At 38.6% G+C, this 18,981-nt stretch overlaps 1 protein-coding gene across 1 annotated transcript in view; it reads left to right on the top strand.

Moving 5' to 3' along the window:
* gab2 (GRB2-associated binding protein 2) overlaps positions 1–8,014 on the top strand; it is a 67,686-nt gene extending 59,672 nt beyond the window's left edge. Inside the window, exons 4-10 of the mRNA XM_084418679.1 lie at positions 1,293–1,867; positions 3,700–3,797; positions 4,178–4,463; positions 4,618–4,708; positions 6,052–6,151; positions 6,314–6,436; positions 6,726–8,014. Coding sequence (XP_084274805.1) covers positions 1,293–1,867; positions 3,700–3,797; positions 4,178–4,463; positions 4,618–4,708; positions 6,052–6,151; positions 6,314–6,436; positions 6,726–6,869 — 1,417 coding nt within the window. The 3' untranslated portion in view covers positions 6,870–8,014. The remainder of the gene's footprint in view (positions 1–1,292; positions 1,868–3,699; positions 3,798–4,177; positions 4,464–4,617; positions 4,709–6,051; positions 6,152–6,313; positions 6,437–6,725) is intronic.
* The last annotated feature ends 10,967 nt before the right edge of the window (positions 8,015–18,981 follow it).

The raw sequence follows: 18,981 nt of genomic DNA, 5'->3' as shown, positions 1-18,981 counted from the left end.
TACATCTGTTATATGAGAGACTGAGAATCACTGCCTCCAGTGGTTGAATCTTTACATTACACACATACTTGTCACACATCTTTACTTATATCTGTATACAGTATACAAATGTGCTGCATGGGATACCCGTATGACTTTTCAAAATATGCAGCATACACAGCACATTGCATGCAATACTGTATAATGCAATGTGCTCAACTTGAACTTCCATTTGTTGTGTGATGAATAAAGTGCATGTAAATTTAGCAAAATAAAATACAGAAAAAAAAAAAAACCTTAAAGATAATAACTGGATGTCATGCTTAAGCAGCATAATGAAATAATGTGACCTCAAAGCAAACAGACTTTTAAACTACATTTTTGTTATTCATTTAATTAATGAGATTTTGTAATCTTTGTAAACGTGTAATATTGGGGTTGATATTAAAAGATTCAACCTCTGGTCATTTCATTGTCTTAAATATACAGTAGTGGCCAAAATAGATGTTCGGAGGGGATATTTGTTTTTAATGACCCTACAAGTTCGATTAAACCATCAAAATATGAGAAAAATACCTTAAATAAAAAAAAAAAAATAATAATAATGTGAGGGAAGAACAAAACACTAAACTTGGTTAAATGCAAACTACACACTGTAAAAAAAAAAAAAAAAAATGTTGCAGACTTACAATCAATCAACTTGGATGTTTAAGTCATTCCAACTTAAATTACATTAAACTGACTTAAAAAATGAGTTGAATCTTGTATAACAAAAGTTGTTTAACTTGTTTCGATGAGTTAAAGCAATGTAAAAGCATTTAATAACTTATTGATCATATAATTTTGAGTACAGGTTGTAAAAAATGCATAGTGAAACAAAAAGCTCACAGGAAAAAGCATAGACATACAACATAATCAGTTATAAATATTTTGTTGGTTCTCTCTTGCTGTTCATAATGTCTTTGTATGACAGCCTGGTCATAAACTATGTCCACACAGTTTGGCATGTTTCATTGCGTTATCAGTAATAAAACAATTGACTCCAAGCACAATTATGCAATATGCTTATGCAATATTTTTTATAATATTTTATTAAAGGATAAAGATGTCAAACTTTCTATCACTTTTGGCCATTACTGTACTTTGCCTTGTCAACATTTGAATGATTAATTAGTACAGCGTTATTTAATAGTTTGGCTATTATAGATTAGATTATTCATTTATTTGAGAAGTTATGGATGTGAGAAAAATAACGCTTGACTGTATAAACATGTTCTCATAAATAACTAACGGAGGGCTTTTTGGTCCCATAGGAGCGCGAGTTTCTCGCAGGCCTCGCGCAGCAGTCTTCTGGTGGGCAGTGACTCTGCGGTTCAGAGACTCTCTCATGGTTTCTCTCACTGTCTGAACGGGATGGGCGCCCAGCTTCACGGTTTCTACAGTTTACCCAAACCCGGCAAGCATCAGCAGGCCCCCTTGCGGACTGACTTGCGTGACGCTTGCTATGTCCTGCCCAGGGGTTACAGCTCCGAAGGGCCATCAGAGCTTGAATCTGAAGACGTCTACACTTATAAGACCCCCAATAACACTCTAGCAGCCCCTCAAACCAATGAGCAGCGGGCCCTCGACAACTATGATTCACCCAGCAACCCTGGCTCTGTGTACCAGATCCCCCGCACGTTTGATAAGAACCACAACGCCCTGATGCCGTCCAGCGCTGACTCCACAAACGCACCTCCTCCCAGACCTCCCAAACCCAGCCAGGGCTCAGAGTCACGGTGGGGCGTCCCGCTGTGTGTGGGGGCTCAGAACGGAGAGGTGTCCACGGTGTCCGTCATCCCGAGGAGGAACACACTGCCGGCGGTGGAGAACATCAAGCTTCACAGGGGTACTACAGTTTTATTAAATCTGTTTATTTTTAATCGTGTCTCCTCTCATCTCACTTTTCTTCTTGCTTCGTCTAGTATCTCCTGTCATTTTATCTGGTATTATTTTGTCTCCTCTCATCTCTATTTTCCTATTCTCATCTTGTCTCTTCTCCTATTGTCTCTCCTTTCCTCTCGGTTTCTCTCTCATCTACTGTAATTTTGTCTTTTGTTTATTTTAGTTTTGTCTCTTTTCTCATCTCCTTTCATTTTGTCTGTTTCTTTTTTGTCTTGTCTCTTCTTGTTTGTTCTCTTCATTTTCGTTTCTCTCGTTTTTTTCTCACCTGTCCTCTCATTTTTGTCTGAGACAAGAGAAGATTGGTGAGACAAAACAAGAAGATAGACGAAAAGTGACATGAAGAGAACAAACGAGAAGAGACGAGACTAAAATAAACGGACAAAACAAAGAGATACTAGACAAAATGAGACAAAAAGAGACAAGACTAAAATAAACAAAAGACAAAACGAGAGGAGATGAAAGCGAGAAGAAAGGAGAGACAATGGGAGAAGAGACAAGACAAAAAAGAGAAAAATCAAGATGAGAGACAAAATGAAACAAAAAGAGACTAGATTAAAACAGACAAGATAAGACGAAAACAGAAAAGGAGAGATTAGACAAGACTAGATTGAGACAAGAAGAGAAGATTAAATCAAACAATCTAGTCTTGTCTCATTTTGTCTCCTCTCATCTCTCCTTTTCTGTTTCAATCTCATCTCGTCTTTTATTTCCTTGTCTCTCCATTCCTCTCATTTTGTCTCATCTCATCTTGTCCGTTTTGATCGTTTCATTTGGTCTCATCTCTAATTTTCTCTTTTCGTCTTGTCTCTTCTCATCTCGTCTTTTCTCCCTTTGTCTCTCCTTTCCTCTCATCTTGTCTCATCGTCTCTCCTTTTCGTCTAATCACGTCCTTTCTCTTTCTGTCATTTCTCTTGTCCTCTTCCTCTTGTTTTGTCCAGTATCTCCTCTCATGTTATTTTAGTCTTGTCTTTTCTTTTCTCTTTTCATCTCTTCTTTCCTCTCATTTTCTCTTGTCTCTCCTCTCATCTACTGCTTTTTAACCTCATCTCTTCTCATTCTTATCTTGTGTCATTTTGTCTCCTGTCCTTTATTCTTGTCTTTGCTCTACTCTTTTCGCCTGTTTATACTTGACGTCTTTTCTCCTGTCTCTCTTGACTAGTCCTCTTCTCAAATGCTCAATCAGCTTTATGAACTCATTACATAAAGGCTGTAGTCTCTACACTTTGCAGCTGGCCAATTTAATCTTTCAGTTCGATTAATATTGTTTTTACCTCTCCGCTAACTTTCATTCTTGTTCTTTTCTGAATGTGTACGACTGATTTGAAACCAAGAGGCAATCTGGTCAAGGTTTATTCTGCTCTGCTAGGAGGCTAATGAAATTCAAGCCATGCAGGCAGCCCCAGAATGGCTTGTTCCGGCCTGATAAGCAGAGAAAAAAAAAACAGCAGACACAATTCAGTGATTTCCTAGTGGTTTGCGCTCAGACTAGTGTGTCTGCAGGAACAGGAAGTGACCTTTTGACCATCCTCGCCTGATTCCCACACCTGCGCTTGGTAGCCATGCTCCCACAGAAGCAAATCGGGAGGTAACACGACATGTGAAGAAATGGCCACAAATCAGAATTTATGTAGGAATAAAAAGCTTGGTCTGATTTGAACAGAATGAACTGCTCAAGGGTTTTATGACCGTCCACCCCCCCCTGAACTGCTGATCACATGTTTTTACATAATATATTTTTTTTTCTTTTTTTTCCTCATACCCACTCCTGTGTTTCAGGATCTTCTTTTGAGACCAGCAGTCACCAGAGGCCAGTCTACTTCAACAACTCTGGTCAGTCAGTGGAGTCTGTAAATGATGGCTTCAGCTCTTACCTGGTAAAGCAGCTTCTATTACATTTCTACTTCTTAGGGTCATTCACAAGAAAGCAGTGCCATTTGAAGGGTCACTTAACCGCATTATTTGATAGATTTGAAATTTCCTTATTGTGCCTTATTTTCAAAAATTAGGCACAATAAGGAAATTTAACTTTAAATAATGCGATTAAGTTCAGTACTCTGTTAATTATATCCGTAGTAAGTCATAAAGACACAAATGGCACCATTTCCTGATAGTGACCTCATAACTCACAGAGTCACAAACTGACAATAACAAGTCTATTCAAACTACACAAGAACAAACGGTGTGTGTCACAGTGGTTTCCACCACTGATCTGGAAACTGTGTAAGCTGGATTGTTCTTCTTTCTTTTTTTTCAGAGAACTAAAGCCCCATTGACCCGCTCCGATAGTGCCGGCTCTGAGGATAACTATGTACCCATGAATCCCGGCTCGTCCTCCTCCCCTCTCAGTGCCGCCCTGGCTGACAGTCCTAAAAATAATTACATTCCCATGAGCCCAGGTCCTCACCATTTTGACTTCCCAGGATTCTCAGCAACGTTGCCGGCCAGGAAGGGCAGCACAGCATCACTATGTCTCCGACCCGGCCGACTCAGTGACGTCACACCGCCACCAATCAACCGCAACCTTAAACCTAACCGGACAGGTGGGCGGCACAAGCACAACTTACAATGTTTATTTTTAGTGTTCGGTTAAAACCTGTAAATCTAGATTACAAGAATAGATAAATTAATTGCACAGTTGTTATGGACAAATAGTTTCTACATAAAACAAAGGTGATTGTTTGTCTTGGTTTGCAGCAAAACCAACACCTCTTGACTTAAGGAACAATGGCATCATTGATGAACTTCCCTTCAAGAGCCCCGTCACCATGTCTTGGACAAGACCAATGTAAGTGTGTCTCCCTGTTTAGAACAACACTGCAGTACTATTATTAAGATTTGGAGTAATACATTAAATCCACAAGCAAACCCATGATATAATTATTAAAAACTTTATTTGTTGTTATACTACAGGCCTGTTGAATGCTTGAATCTGGTGGGTTGATAAACGTTCTAAGGTGTGCAATTATTTTCAGGGAAACCTACGGCAAAAGTAGTTCCAGGCAGGTTTTTACCGCATTACAGTTCCATATCAATTCGCCAAATGATTTCAAAGGTCTTTACAGCCTACAACAGTAAAAGAAGCAAAACCCACTATGACACTGACCAAGAAAATAACTATAGGAAACAATAGGAAAAAATGACAAATTATATCCATGTTTTTTGAGTGACAAAATTACGTTTTATTATGTACGGAAAACACATTTCCACTCTTTCTCCCGCTCTCTTTCCTACTCAAAACGCACTACTCTTTCCTACTGTTGTCAGCGCTGCTCTGATGATTTTATCAGTAAAATAGTTTAACAACTTTGACTACTGTATAATGACATTTCTCACTAGCGAGGTAATAACTGCGCAGTTTTTGGAACAGATACGTTTACAGTTTCACTATTAGTAGAGACACTGCTGCCGAACAGACTCAGGTAATTCACACACACTTAATCTCTCTCTCTCTGATCTATAACTGCATTAATAACTGCATTAGTCTGCAATCAGTGGCTCAAGCCTCCGTTACTAGCTCTAAAATGATGTTTTGGAATTAGCAACGGAGTCTTGGGATGAAATGCGTCAAAAATTTGTCCTACACACAAGAGCTGTAGTAACCGTAGTATAAGTGGAATAATTGACTCCAGACCAGTGAATTACTATAAAAATATAGTCGGTGTGCATTATTTTTCTAATAACTCAACAGCCCGTCGTCAATTATTCCTAACATACCTAATTTTGGTCAGTTATATTGTTGTCTTGTGTAGCTTTTGCCTGACATAATGAGGTCTGGGCTCTATAGTCACCTTATATGGCCAAAGACAAGGAAGAGACCTGTCTGACTGACATGTAAAGTGAAACAACTTTGTTTTTGTTCAACGTCATGACAATGCATGCCATGCAACCAATCATATGCCATTCATTCAATATCAGCATAAAAGTTAAGGCAAATAGTGGCACAACAGTCAGCATTAAAACACCTAAAAATTTGTTAGAGATGTCTATAAAGTTTGTTCTCCCATCAATTTTAACCCATCTGAAATGAAAAAGCGAATAATGCTTTCATGCTATCGATTTTTTAACGATTAATCGTGCAGCTCTAACCAAAGGAAATGATTGAGTGATTCAGTTTTGCTTTCTTTACAGGCCTTTGAACTCCATCTCGTCACAGCACTGTCGGCCCATCTCAACCCAGAGCATCACCAGCACTGATTCTGCAGACAGTGAGGAGAACTATGTGGCAATGGTGAGCGAATGACTTCAGGTTTAGCATTTTATTCACTCAGGATGTGATGAACTGGCATCAATGTGCATTGGAGATAGAACCTGAAGCTGAACCTTGTAGTTAGTACCAAGTTCTTTTTCAGTCTCAAGCTATTTCTCAAATAACATGTTTTTTTTTCTGCAGCAAAACCCAGTGTCTACCTCCCCAGCGATGAGTGGTACCAGCAGTCCTGCACCCAGGAATTGTGGTAATGTGGACTATTTGGCCCTGGACTTTCAGCCTGGTTCCCCTAGCCCACACAGAAAGGTATGTCTAACACACTGAGTTTATATCAACTAAAAAGCGATTTGATTTCGCCCTGCAGCTCAGGCTGGAAACCTGTACATTTTTCTATCCTGCTTCCATTAAAAATCTGCGGGGACCAATCACAAACTGGCTTATCCACCTGGCAAGCTATTGGCTCTCACACGACCGTCAATCCAATTCCTTTTAACCGTTTACCCAGTCTAGGGGAAAGAGTTAATAAAATGTATCTTAGAAATAGCATCACTTCACATCCTTTCACAATCTATAACATATTTTATCTTTCTTATAGCCGTCCACCTCTTCAGTGACCTCAGATGAAAAAGTGGACTACGTCCAAGTGGACAAAGAGAAGACACAGGCCCTTCAGAACACCATGCAGGAGTGGACAGATGTGCGACAGTCAACCGAGCCGGCTAAAGGCATCAAGTCCTGATGATGTTCAAATGTTCACGCCGAATGTGTTTCTCCCTGTCACTCGAAATGCTCTTATACCGTTACACCGTGATCCAAAGTGGTTTGCCTGGGACAAAATAGCGAATGATGCACCAACTAAAGCCATAGATCCAATTCATTTGGTCTTTTGAAGACAAAAACCCCACTGAACCTCCTGGACTGTCATGCCATGCATGTTAGACTTTTCAAAGTTCAGTGCAACCAAACTTTAGCTACTTGCTCTCTGTGAGTGTAAGCGAAGAACTATAAGTAGTGAATCTTCTGTGGTATTTGACATGTTGGAAATCTATTTAAAACTAGTTAATGGTGATGTGTGCAAAATATTCAATGTTAAAATACTTTCATCACAGCTTAAAAGTCAGAGACAACTAAAGTTGCTTTTCCATCCGTTGGGCCGAATGGTTCTAAGAATGGTAAGCAACGGTTATAATTCCACTTGAGCTTGGTTTGGTACGGCACGATTACGAACCATTCTCGGCTGACAAGTTTAAAACAGAAATATCTGATCATCCTCCATGTGGTTGCTTTTTACATCTCATATCGTCGGTAAACTCAAGGCAACGACTGACGCATTTGTATTAAATTCCAAAGATCTCTGTTATCAGCCGCACAGTGGAAAATGAAACCATATCTGTACCGGCGGGCCGGATCGGCATGGAATGGAATGGTTAAGCAACGAGAACGGTTTTGCCCGACGATGGAAAAGCGGCTTAAGTAAGCCATTTGTAGTTTGACCCCCCCTGAAAAATGTATACTCTGTGACTCTATCATTGCTCTGTTCATTTGAGTATCCCAACCCAGCCTGACATTGCACCATTGGCTGAACCAAGTTTGAGGTCAGCCTGACCAATAGCATACAGGTTGAGTGTTCAGATAACCTCAAATATGTTTGGTGCCGCTAGTTGTGTGGAAATTACACACTTCAACTTTAACAGTGTTACAAAAGCAGAATAGCACTTCAAACTAAAGATTTGCTGAAATCATGGAGGTCTGCCTTGCCATTGCAATTTTTTATAGATTCATCAAAGAGAACTATCATTGTTTTCCAATTTTTAGTCAAGCAATGTAGGAAAAGTTAAAAAGAGATTCTTGTAGTTTTTGCATTAAAAGATTTAGGTGTTTTCACTTGGTCTGACAATGGTTCACATGAGTATTGGCTTATATGTGAATGCAAAGCTAGACCCCTTTAAATCAAACCAAACTCAGATCATTTTAGTAGGTGGTCTGAACGTGTAGAGTTTGCCTATATTACGCATTGTCAAATCAAAGGTAGCATGCAACAACTAAAGGTGTGTTTCTTTTTTATTAATGGGGTCTTTAAAAAGATAGTTCACTCAAAAAAATGAAAATTCTGTCATTCCAAATTCGTATAGCCTTCTTTATTTTCTTGCATGTAATGTACTGGTGTGGATAAAAAAAAAAAAAAAAAAATTCATGTTAATACTGCACATACGAGGTTGACACTCCAACACAGTAGGTGGCAGTATTCAACATTAATGCTGGTCGCCACCCGTCACGAAACAGAAAAAAGAAGACGACAAACACTCTCAAAAAAAGTTAGCTCTCCAGTGTGGGAGTTTTTGGGATTGCGGAAAAAAGAAAGTGCCGATTAACAGAAGTTCTTCCAGATCATTTTCAGATCTTTGTACGCATTTGTATAGTTGTTGTTACAAACTCTCTCTGCTTCCCTACACTGAGTATGATTCATTTACCAAAAAAGAGAGAACACAAAATAAATATTTAAAAGATGCAAATTCTATACTGTAGATATCGCGGAAATATTGTGATTTCTTTTGGCCACGATAATCTCCTAAAAAAAAACTAAAGGCCTGTTCACAGCAAGAACTATAACTATACAGTTTAAATAATCGTATTAATACAGTGAGAATAGGAAAGTCTGCACCACCAATGACATTGCTGGAATCACTTTCAGCTGATGAATGATAGAAACACTGACAGCCAATCAAAATCCAGCCGACTTTAAAGAGCTTAAGCATTTAAAGCGGCAGACGCCAATATAGTTATCGTTATACTTACCTTTACAGTTATCGTTCTTGGTGCGAACGGGCCTTTAGTTCATGAGCGTGAATAAGTGATGTCAAAATTTGTATTTTTGGTTGAACTATTCCTTTAGGCTTCCAGCAATATGTCAGAATGGTTACAGATCCTCCTTAACTAACTTTTTTTAAGACAACACGTACTAAGGGCACATTTACACGACAATGATGTACTAAAAAACGTTTTTTTTTTGCGTGTAGATGACAACATTGTCAAAACGATCCCCGTTCACACAGATCCGCGAAAGCGATTAAAAACGCTTTATTCTGCTGCCAGACCAGTAGTTGGCGATGTCACTTGTCACTCGCGAAACACTACGCGCCTATAAACTGAACATGTAATATGCATGCATGCGCATGATGTCACCGTTTTCACAAATTCACGTTTTTACATTTTACAAAGAGACGATAATGGTATTGTTTTAAAAAAAATTGTACTTTGAAACCCGATTTCAAAAGTTTGCATTTTCAGGCCCCCAAAACTCTGTTGTCGTGTAAATGGCCACAACACGAAAAGTTTCCCGATTTTAGTTTAAAGTGGTCTCGTGTAAACGGCCCCTAACAGACCACTTCAAAGAATTTAGTGAACAGTGTTTTACTTGGCTTGCTATCTGATAAGGGATAATGTGACTATCTTTCCCTAATACATCTCTTCCTTGGCTGTCATTATGTAATAGGTTAGAGCAAACTTACATATAAAAAACTATGTATAATAATACATATACATTTGTTAATCTCCTTTATGTGTTTTCGTCAGAGGGGATGTACGTACGGACAGGTAAAAACGCTCACATTTATCTGCAAACGCTCAGTTATTACAGCAAAAAGGCTTCCAAATATAAACTTTTCCTAGTTTTAGCAAACTGGCTGGTTAATGTGAACAGCTGTAGTTGTAAATCAGTCCTGATTTATGCCTGTTGAGATTAGTGGAAGGACTCATGTTGTGTTTATGGTAGACACATTACATGTTTTTTAGGCTGGACTAGCTGAACAATTTGGGATAAGGGAGCATAATGGAAGGAGCACAGAAATGACACACTTCACTGTTAAACTGTGATAATTTATTTAATTGTAAACATTGGTTTAGCTGTGGAGTTAGAACACTGTTTTGTTGGACAACAGTGCTAATTATTTATGATGGCATTTCTTTCAGCAGCCTAAATGCGTGATAATACAACAATATTAGCGTCATTTAAGGTTAGGGAGATTTTCTAGAAATGCAATTATATTTAAATGTGCTTGCTGAAGCATAGGGGTAAAGAAAAAAGCGCCATATTCATTCTCAGTCAAGAAGAAGACTGTAGAATTTGTCATTTCATTCAGTATTTTATGGTGGGCTGGGACCTCCGAATAATACTCCAATTCTAACAGTTTAGGAGGGGTTTTTTTGCCTTTGAACTCGACATCATTTCATATTCCAAAAACCATTTTGTATTAAGTTAGTTTAAACTTTGCATATGAGGTTGTAAGTGGTCTGGACTTGTTAAATAAACCTTGCGTAGATTGTCTGTTAGATCCAAATCCTTTCATCAGTTTAAAAATGTGCTTTACAAGACTGACCTTATTTTATGATGTTAAACTTTGTGGGACATTTAGTGGCACTGGCATTGGCCTTAACGGTTCATTAACGTTTAAGTGAACTTACGGGCTGAAATTGGTTTCTTAATGTCTTTTTCTATTCTGAAAATAAAATGTAATGTATTGTTATGGGAGAGTACTAGTACATGAATATAATACTTGTGTGTGTGAGCTGTAGTGGAACTTATGCTGTAGTTTAAGGGGCCAAAGCAGGGCAGACGAGAAAAACTACTAATGTCTTTCATTGAGTGGATTTTTTCTGTATAGCAATTCTGTTCAACTCTTTGTCGCTTGTGAATTAATTTATTAATTTATTATGTGTTTTTGCAGGTGGACTAAAGATGTACAAAGAATGAACTTGTGGCTCTACTAACATTAATTTATGCTATGTGTGCTGATTTTGTGAAGCAATATGCCAAGCAAAGCCAGTAAAATGGTCAAATGTGGTACATTTGAGATGTCTGTCCTTTGTGGTGTTGTTCTATGATAATATTACTTCATTTTACCAAAATGAATTCAAGTGCAAAAAATTTTAACACATTTTATCAAACGGAAAACAATTAGACCATTAATGATCTCAATTAAAAATAAGATTTAGCTTTTGTTTCTTAGGAACTTGACTAGTGCCAAACTGGCAAACCTTATTTCTATTCTTCATCAACAGTACACAAACTGAATCATACAAACAATTACAACTTATTACAAACAATATCCGTTCGCTTGCAAATTAAAAAATCCAGAATTTCCTACTGTTGTGTCATTGCACTTGTTGCTTCAATACGATCCTCCTTACATGGCGTGGAGACTGATGTCTATGACATTACTATGGCAACTGATGTAGATAATGGAAACTGACTACACTCTCTGAACAAAAAAGATCCAATTTAATCACTTGACTGATAACAGCATGAACAGTCAGTCCTAAAGATCAGATCTGAAAAACATGCAGTCTGCTGTGTAAACAAAGTCAGAGATCTACTTCACTTGACCATCATTCAAAGCTTGTACACTTGTATACTTCCAAAGTGTTGATTAGCAAATGCTTTCAGTTATGTCTGTAAACTGTCCTATTTCCATTCCTCCTCTATTCCTTCACATTCCCCTCCAATACAGACACTAGTATGGAGTTCTCAAATGGTGTTTGAGATTAGCCTGCTCTGCTAATGAGCTCTGGTTCCTATGTTGATAAGCCTCCTCATGCTAAGCGAGCGCTAGTCTCGCGTAGCAAAACCTTCAGACTGAAGGCAGAAGGTCTGAACTCCATGGCAACTTTCACTGGTCAAGGACCGCCCACAGGCAACCAATCACAGTTTGTTTTGCTCAGTTTCATGTTTTAGAGGCGTGAAAACTTAAAGTCGATGTCCCAACAACAGACCAGCTTGTAAAACTCTTGGACGTCTTTTCATCACATACTTTTGAAATTCCAACATTTAGTTGATCCTGATAAGCGCTCATTATCACTGTAGTAAACGCAATGCTTTCTTCTTCCATGAGGGGGTTTGGCGTCACAACAACGGGTTTTGTTTCCAGGTGGACCATTAAAGAACGCAACACGCACGTCTCCCAAAAATCCTGTAGAATTCATTGACTGAAATGACTGAAACTTCCAAAGCGTTTCCAATTTTGTGTGTCTTACGCATCAGACATGCCGCCAACGTATGTGTAATGTGTGAGGCTGAGACTGGGGGCATGTTTACATACCAATGATGTACTAAGACCTACTAAAAAGTTAGCTTTTTTGCATTCATTGCTTTTTTTTGCATACAGACGACAACGTTGTCAAAACGATCTCCGTTCACGCGGATCTACGAAAACAACTAAAATTCTGTATTCTGCTGCCAGTAGTTGGCGATGTCACTTTGTAAAGAAACACTACGAGCCTATAAGCGTGCCGCACAAGCCCTGAAAAGTGAAGCCAAAACGTCTCGATCGCCCCCCGGTGACTGGTCCTAGTATAGGTCATAAGCCTCCCTGTGTTATTCAGCGGGACGTGAGACCAACTAAACAATTAAATTACACTTCAAATATCTTTTTTCCAAAGGTGGTTTCTGTCATTTACTGTAGTTTTTATCACACTGATGTAAGTTCAAGTGTCTGTTTTTAAAATAAGTTTGTTTTTAGTTAGTTACGCGATGCTATAAAAACAATGGGGTGGGGTAACGTCATGATTGACAGGTTCTCTGAGCAAAGTCTCTGAAGCACCAACGTACTTTTTTTCGGGATCTTCAGAGGACTGAGGAGATTGTATTTACTTTATTTTAACAAGCCTCTTGTCGTACTGCAATCAACAGACATAAAAATTGGAGCAGAACGGAGGAACGGAGCAGACATATAGGCCACTTAAAAAAGTGCAGGGAGAGTCCATTCTGCGAGAGTGAGGGCTGGGCGTTGATTTCGCGGCTTTACTTACTGCTCACTACTGCGCAGGTCTGGTCCCAAGATCGCTACTACGCAGACTCAAGTCCCAAGATGTCAGCGCCATATCGGGACACTAGCCACGTTTCCATTATCCTTCAAATTGCGCAAAATGAAATTGCGAATTGAAAATACGCTCAATAGAAACACGTCAATTTCGCAAAAACTCCCACTTATCGCAAAAAAGTTTTTGCGCTCGCATGAGGTGGTTTTTCAGGCAATTCGAAAAAGGAATATTTCGCAAAACTGCAATGGAAACAGTTTTTGCGCATTTACAGTCACCTGACTTAGAAGGCGCGGTGTGTTTGGACAGAATACGAGACAGTTCTTGAGAAGAAAGACTGACAGAAATACTGGATTCTAAACCTCAAAGAAATGCCACAATCAAGACCTCGGAGCAGAAATGAGTGAGAAAACCCCCAAAACACCTCATATGTGCCGCTCACAGTATAAGGATCTTTCCTTGCCATTAATGCTTTGATAACACGCATACGTTTCCTTCCATTAATAATAATAACGTCTAGTGCGGTACGTGGCTGTGATATATATATATATAAACTTACCAACGCCCGTTGCCATGATTTTTGGAATGACTTATCGCAAGAGGAAAAAATGACGTTTTAGTCGCATAACATCGGTTAATGGAAACGCCGTCATTTCGCAATATTTTTTGTCGATGTTTAGAAAAAAAAAAAAATCGCAAAAGTTTTGCGCAAATCTTTAATGGAAACGCGCCTACTGGCGGCTTCAGTTCACACCAATGGAAGAGAGCGAAGGGGTGATGTCACCGTTTTCACAAATTTGCTATTATGTAATTTACACGGACATAACGGTATCATTTTCATAAACTTGCACTTTGATACCTGTTTTCAAAAGTTTGCATTTTCAGGCCCCCAAAACTCTGTTGTCGAATAAATGAATGGCCAAAACGCATTAAAATGTTTTCCGTTTTTAGTTGAAAACGGTGTCGTGTAAACGACTTCTAAGTGACCCCAGTGACCCTGGTAATGGAGTACTACTGGCAACACCGCACATTTTATATGTTTCCCTAATCACCATGCCATGTTCAACATGTAATAGGTGCGCCAGTTAAGGGGCTGCTTACACAACGCCGTTTCCAACTGTAAAAACGGAAAACTTTTTTGGCCGTTCATTTACAAGACACCAGCGTTTTGGGGGCCTGAAAAGTGAAAACGTAAACGTTTGAAACGGGTTTCAAAGTTCACGTTTTTGAAAACGATACCGTTATCGTCTCTGTGTAACCACAAACACAAATTTTTGAAAACGGTGACATCATGTTCATTACGTGTTGCGTCTAGAAGTGCAAAGTGACATCGCCGACTACTAAAACACAACGTTTTAGTCATTTTTCTCGGATCCTTGTGAACGGGTATTGTTTTGACAACTATGTCGTCTGTATGCGAAAAAAGCAAATGAAAAACATTTCTATTTTTAGTACATCGTCAGATAAACATACCCTAAGAGAGACATCCAAAATGTCCACTGTTGTGGGTAGGGAAACACTGGAATAGACTGCAATTGTTTCCATCCAAATTATGAATTTAATTTATGCTAAAACAAAAATTTTATGTTAAAACAATCTGTGAATACAGTAGTCCTTCCATCTTATGTATTCAAAATAGCAAAATATACTTGAGATTTTACTATAAACTACTATGATGTCAAGGTGTTATACATGAAACTTGCACATTTTGAACTACTTGCTGTCAGTTTGTTGTCCCAGGGCAGTCCAGTGCTGCTGTGATGAGTAACAGGCTGATGATGTGAGTTATTTGCCCACACTATGACAGTGCAGATAGTGGGCCACTCCCTGTGACTCCTGCAGTCTGAACATCCCCAAAGCCCCACTGACCCCTTCTGGCAGAGGCTGGAATGACTCTTCTGTATAATTTATTAGACCTATAGACATTGGGTGCGTGTCAATTAATCAATCGATCCCTATAGCTCCCTAGGTCGTGAATCAGTAGTATATCATATACACAAATTCGGCATTGGTAAGGACCCTGGCTCACTACACATTTATGACTCTATTTCCGGCGACTTGACAGCGTCCTCATTGTATACAATTAGTATTTATGAACAACAGCAGAACTGTGCCCAGCTGCATAAATGTAAGCACCTTAAGTGTAATTTTCCCTTAAGATCGCCATTAAGTTTCCCTTACACTTAAGGGCGTTGCAGAAAATAACACTTAAATGGATTAGTTCTCCCAAAAATGATTTATTTATTTATTTATTACTCACACTCATGTCGTTTCAAACCCAAGACTTTCTTTCATCTTCGAAACACAGATTAAGATTTTTTTTTTAAATAAAATCTGAGAGATTTCTGTCCCTTCATTGACAGTCCACGCAACAACCATTTTGTCACTTTAAATAGTTCATCAAGCTAATATGAATTTGTTTAGTTCAAATTTTCTAACGAGACTCGATTGCTTTATAGGAGCTATATCAGCAGGTTGAATGTAGGCTTTTATTCGCATATAAATATTGATCATGGAACATAAACAGAAGCTCAACAGAACCTGCTTGACACACAAGACCCAATAAACCCTAATTCACTCGCTGTTCCCTACATTACTCCACTGCACTAATATCCACTTGAGGAAGAAAGAGTGTATGAAAACGAGTGAGTGAATTCGGACACCAGAAGGGCTGCTTCTTTTAGTTTGAGCTTGCTGTTTAATAATCGTTTGAAACTTAACAAACTAGCACTCCAGTAGTAAGATGAAAATATTTATATTGAAGTTGAACCCTGTCATGAAAACTAGCATGTATAAACCGTAATTTATCAATTTAATAATTAAAGGCCCGGTTTCACAGACAGGGCTTAGACTAAGCCAGGATTAGACCATAGATCAATTAGGACATTTAAGTAATTTTTATAAACATGCTTAGAAAAAAACATTACCGATGTGCATCTTAAAACTAAAAAGGCACTGATATATTTTTAAGATCAGTAAGTGCAAGTTTATTTCAGTGGAAACAGCTCAGACTTACATTTTAGTCTAGGACTAGTCTTAAGCCCTGTCTGTGAAACCAGGGGAAAAAGGTTTAGGCTACTAAGTTTACCGTGAGTAGCTTATTAATTTCTTTGAGAAACGCACCATCTAGTGGACAGATGTAAGTAAGACTACAGACGATTTACTGCAGTGTTGCAGTGTATGACAGACCTGTATGTGATTGTACTAATTATGCATTTATATTATATATAAATATGGAGAAAGTTGTCAGAAAGAGAACATGCATTTAGACAGACCTCTGGCACCTTTTTGCTTTATTGGAAAAATATATTATTTTATTATTAATTATATTATTTTTATCTTTGTCAACAGTGGAAAGGTTGAGTTAGCCATATTTTTATTTGTTTAAAACTGACTCCTAAATTGACTTTATATTAATAAATGTACTCACTTAAAACTAACCCAACGAATAACCCAACTGTGGGGTGGTATAGCACCTTCCCAACTGTGGGTTATTTTAACCCAATGCATTGGGTTAAATACCAGTTGGGTTAAAATAACCCAACAGTTAAGTTATTTTTTAAAAAATTTCTAACCACTTTACAGCACACACAAATATTTATTTTCGATCTTTTCTTTAACCCTTTCACGCGTAAGTTTAAAATATTCTAACTGACACCCCCACCCCCCAGAGTGATTTTTTTCAAGGCGAACGTTCCCTTTAATGTTTCCATGGGGACGCGTCACGCGATACACCGCAGCCACAATAATACTGTATGACAGATGTGTCGCTTTATTTCGCTTTTCCTTTTTTATTCAAAATATTATAATATAACAAACTTGCTTACCATGTCATCAACTAGCCTATCTGATATTCCGATTCTCAAATACGTGTAAGTGAGTGTGTTTGGTCGTTTAAAAACCTTTATAAATAATCTTGATCAGTTGATCTATAACAACATGATGGGTGCCGCAATGTTGTCAGTCGGATTTACAGCACGCGAATTCGTCAGTTTCTCCCGGAATAAATGCAAGAAAGTGGCCGGTGAACTGAGAAGAATAGAGTAAACACTGCTTAGTTGTGATATATGACAGCGCTGAACGCGTCCGACTCTGGCTCAGCGCCAGCCAACGCGAGAAAGCACAGTTTGAATCTGGCAGTTATGCGACGTCACTGAACATTCTAAATGTGGCACCGTAACGTTACTCTCAGGGGCACAGAAATAAAAATCCCATATATGAGACCGTACCTCTCAAAAGGTTAATCATGCGGCGCCCGAGTGCATTTGACCGGCATAAAATCGGCATATGTCAGACTGACCGGCCGGTCGCCGGTCATGGCCGATCACGTGAAAATCGGCCAATTCCGGTCACCAGCCGATCAATCGGTGCATCTCTACAAATAAACAATCATTTAAATAGGCTAGTTTATTTATTTAAATGTATTGGTCAAGTGATTTTACTTGTACTCACGTTTCCCCAAAACTTTCCATCAAATGAGAAACCAATAACCGCACCATCTGACGTCGCTCCTTGAGGCTTAGGTGCCCGTCTCGGTCTAAGGATGTTATTAATGTTGATCCTCCAGATTTTCTGAGTATTTCTCGTATATCCTGTGAAAACGAGAATGCATGAACTAAAACATTCCATTCAATTTATTCTTAAAAATATATATAATAAAATAATTGCCAAAAACTCATTTGGGTACATTAAAAGACATGTTATTACAAAGGTTGAGTTGCTTGTTGTTCTTGTCTGGCAGCTTTCCACTATTGTCTGAGTTGGGGTTATTGGGTTTATCCTTATAGGTGACTGATTGTGACATGACTGATTGTTAACAGGGCTATGGCCCAGAGACTGTAAAAAAAATAAAAATAAAAATAGAGGTAAATATCAGATGGTATCAGCAAGTATCCACAATGACAATTACCTTTACCTGTATTGAAGATTCTATGGGTGCAGCTATGCAGAATTGGTCTCACCCTTTATAATTCCCATACATGTGTATTTAAAGAAAAGAAAACATAAAAAAAAAAAAAATAATAATAATAATAATAATAAAAAAATAAAAAAAAACTCATTTAAAGTGCATGGAACACTTAAAAACGGCGATACCGTAGTGGAATATAGTAATGGTCATCATCACAGTCAAATGACTTGACTGCGTGTAATGGGTGAAAATCAAACAGTTCACTGACACTAAGTGCTTCCAAAACTTGGTCAGGAACAACAACATAGGCAAAGTAATGATGACTGAAACAAACTGTTGTCCATCTCTGAACTATTAGCTTAATTTTTTCATCCAGAGTGACTATTTTCTTAATACACCCAAACTGAGCATCTCCATCTGTAGTGCAGGACATGAACACAGTCATACCTGGCCTATATACTGTGCCATTAACCTTGACCCATGAGGGGATATAAACCTCACTGGAACGAGGAAAATCTTCCAAGCTACCAGTAATATCTTGAACACCCTCGACTGACTGAAGAACGGACTTTTGACCTGAACCAATCTCGATTTCCTTCTTGAACAACCTGCCTGTCAATAGCTGAAAACACAGCATCATTTGGTGCCTGTATGCCATCGTTTTTGTGACATTTTTAAAATTACAAGTGACATGGCTTAGTCTTTTAAAAAAGCTATGTTTAGCTTCAAATCGCATGGCCCAGAAGTTGACAAGTGGGCCTATCTTTCTGAAAGAAGATGGATAGTGAACCATGAAATGGTGTTTTGGTCTTAAATGCAAGTGAGGGAACAACTCTAGGAATAGTGTATGATGGTCTTGAATGAGACTTCGAAGGTATATTGTGGCCTCAGCAGTCATGGATGGGGAAAATATCATTTCCATACAAGACAACAGCAGAAGCAGCAGTTCCCAGTACTTGTTGCCATGTGGTATTAAGTCACCTATTAGAAGGGGAAGAAATCGCAACAGACACCACATTTGTGCTGCAGTCTGACGCATGGCACTGCTGTGGTTCTTAAGTTCATGACTTGACAGGACTGAGGGTTTATTGCACCTATCAACAAAACCATAATCAAAGCTTGTTAACCT

Source organism: Rutilus rutilus, assembly GCF_951802725.1.
Source record: "Rutilus rutilus genome assembly, chromosome: 9".
Taxonomy (NCBI): domain Eukaryota; kingdom Metazoa; phylum Chordata; class Actinopteri; order Cypriniformes; family Leuciscidae; genus Rutilus; species Rutilus rutilus.
This window is presented reverse-complemented; position numbering and strand designations above follow the sequence as displayed.